This window comes from Penaeus vannamei, chromosome 25 (genome assembly GCF_042767895.1).
Source record: "Penaeus vannamei isolate JL-2024 chromosome 25, ASM4276789v1, whole genome shotgun sequence".
Classification (NCBI taxonomy): domain Eukaryota; kingdom Metazoa; phylum Arthropoda; class Malacostraca; order Decapoda; family Penaeidae; genus Penaeus; species Penaeus vannamei.
In genome coordinates, this window is record NC_091573.1 from 15933209 (window position 1) to 15935628 (window position 2420).

Genomic DNA, 2420 nt, shown 5'->3' on the forward strand with positions numbered 1-2420 from the left:
TTGGAATGAATCACGAAATATTCACATAAAATAAACTACAAGCAATCCTAAAATTCTCAAAGTCAACAATACCAACCCAAACACAACCCATTAAAAATCACAAACACCTTCTAAAACACACCGCAAAACCTCTAGAATCCCTCTATAATTCTAAAAACTAATACAGATCATAAAATAAAAATCCAAAATGAAATGATAACTCAAAATAAAACAACCCCTTAAAATTCCTGAAAAACGACAATGACGTCACGGCCGAGGGAGACGTGTCAATCGGACTTTCACAACAACATGACAACGATGCGGAATCTTTTGGCGTTTTTGGCCATTTCCTCCGTCTTTATGGCCACGGAGGGGTATTTCATCACCATAGACGCACACGCAGAGGAATGCTTCTTCGAGAAAGTCACGACGGGCACGAAATTAGGTAAGAAAGGGGAGAAAAGCGAGGCATGAATACCGTCTCGTTGAGTTTCGGCTTGTGGTTCAGGGTGACAGATGTCGGCCTTTCCCCCCCTTTTGTTTTGGTGTAAGTTGTGGTTGTGTAGGTGTAATCTGAAATTAATGAGGAAAACGAACGATTGAGGGACGTAGCCACTGTTGTTGACCCTGTTATCTGGTTGATTTTAAGTCATGGTAGATGGTAGTTGAATCATCGAGTATTTTGCTAGAGTATTTTGCTAGCTAGTATATAGCTAGCTATGGCAATGTTGTGTTTGGAATTGCATCTCCACTTCGGATGGACCACTTGTTAACTCGGATAGGTAAGTAGTTTGTGTTCGAACCCCTCAGCTCCTGCAGTGCTCAGATATTTAGGGAATGTATTGAATGCCTCAGTCAGTTTTCTTATTTTCAAGTTGGTATTTGTTAGCAAGATACAGAGTGATGTACTTAGAGATAAAGTCCCAAAACTAGAGTTTGTAATTGGTACCAAGAGTGACGCACCCTCCTAGAGACGGTAAAAAAAAAAAAGGTAGAATTCCAGTTTCTTCCAGCCTCTGATTTTCAAAACAATTCTTTTTTGGAATATATTATTTCTTTTTCTGTTTTACGCTGTAATTCTTTTGTTCTCTGACGCATCTGACTGTTTGACCAGAGACATAACTTGTACTTCCCGATGTCAAAGTTTATTAAGCGTGTAAGCCTCGGTTTTATACTTTATATCTGAGAAAAATATGCATGATTTATACAGCAAAACATATCAAAACAACTAAAAAAGCTAAAAATCGTGTTTGTTGAAACTATACAGAAAGGGAGGCATGTTTCACTAATACAAGTAAGATCTGCAATTATGCTGTTAAATCTGGGTTTACTTTTAGCCTGATTGCTGCACAATACAAATGCATTAAATCATTAAACAAAAGGGACATTTAATTATGAAAATGCGATTCCCAAGTTTCCTGAAGATCCCATTAATATCAATAAAATGAAGTTAATTGTTGCTCAAACAATAACGGGATTTGGTAATTCTTTACGGTGCAGACGCACCCACCAGAGACATAAGTCCCAACTCCACCCAACAATCTTGGGGGACACGTGGGGAAGCGGAGGTTTGGGAGGGGGGTTAAAGAGTGGGCCCAGCTTGATTTTAGTGTCAGTAAATGACTAAAGTTATGAATACAAAAGCACAAGTGCACACGGTAACCAACACAAAATTTACTGAACTGTCCAAGTTAAGGTGACTGGGCTTGCCCTTCGGATACTGCCTGAGGGGAGGGTTGATGTGGGGCTCAGCCCCAACACCCCCCGGGAAACATTCTCTTCACCTCGGTATGCACGGCAAGATAGAGCTGAAACAGTTCAGAAAATTGCACTGCACTTTTCACACTTTCTTTCATTTAGGACGATTCCATGAATTTGTAAAACCTTCATGATCTCTTCAGTTTTTCCATTAAATTTCTAAAGAAAAGTCAAGCACACCACCGTAACACAAATAACACACATCGGTCATTGTCACTGAGAAGAATGAGGCAGGCCACCGGTGTAGCCAGAAATGTGCGTGTGTAAACCCATTCGTCCCGGGTGTCACATATATGGGACACAGGGAAAAAATAAACAGTGTCGGGCTGCCCGCCAGTGCGATGCTGTCTCGGAGCCGTGCTCCGCGGCAGAAGCGGCGGGCGGCCGGGCGGGCGGACAGACTCCGGGGAAGCTCCGCCCGCCGATTTTGTAGCTGCCCGGATTTTTTTAATTTTGGCTACAAAATGTACCCCGGCGCGGGTGGGTTAAATTAGATAATCCCACGTGACTATGGATAGTTTTAGTCCAATTCTTGTATTATTAGTCTTAAAGACTTATTGTTACATGCATTTTTAATATTTGATATGAGCAATAGTAATTAAGGCAGCTGCACTACATATACCAAGGAAAGTATAATAGAATTATTGAGTAGTCTTCATACATGTTGGGGAAGTTATTAGAAT

At 41.0% G+C, this 2420-nt stretch overlaps 1 protein-coding gene across 2 annotated transcripts in view; it reads left to right on the forward strand.

Moving 5' to 3' along the window:
- Nucleotides 1–242: 242 nt before the first annotated feature.
- The window catches only part of CHOp24 (transmembrane p24 trafficking protein CHOp24), a 23377-nt gene continuing 21199 nt past the window's right edge, over nt 243–2420 (forward strand). For both annotated transcript variants that reach the window (XM_070139227.1, XM_070139229.1), the window contains exon 1: nt 243–424. In XM_070139227.1, coding sequence (XP_069995328.1) covers nt 289–424 — 136 coding nt within the window. In that variant the 5' untranslated portion in view covers nt 243–288. The remainder of the gene's footprint in view (nt 425–2420) is intronic.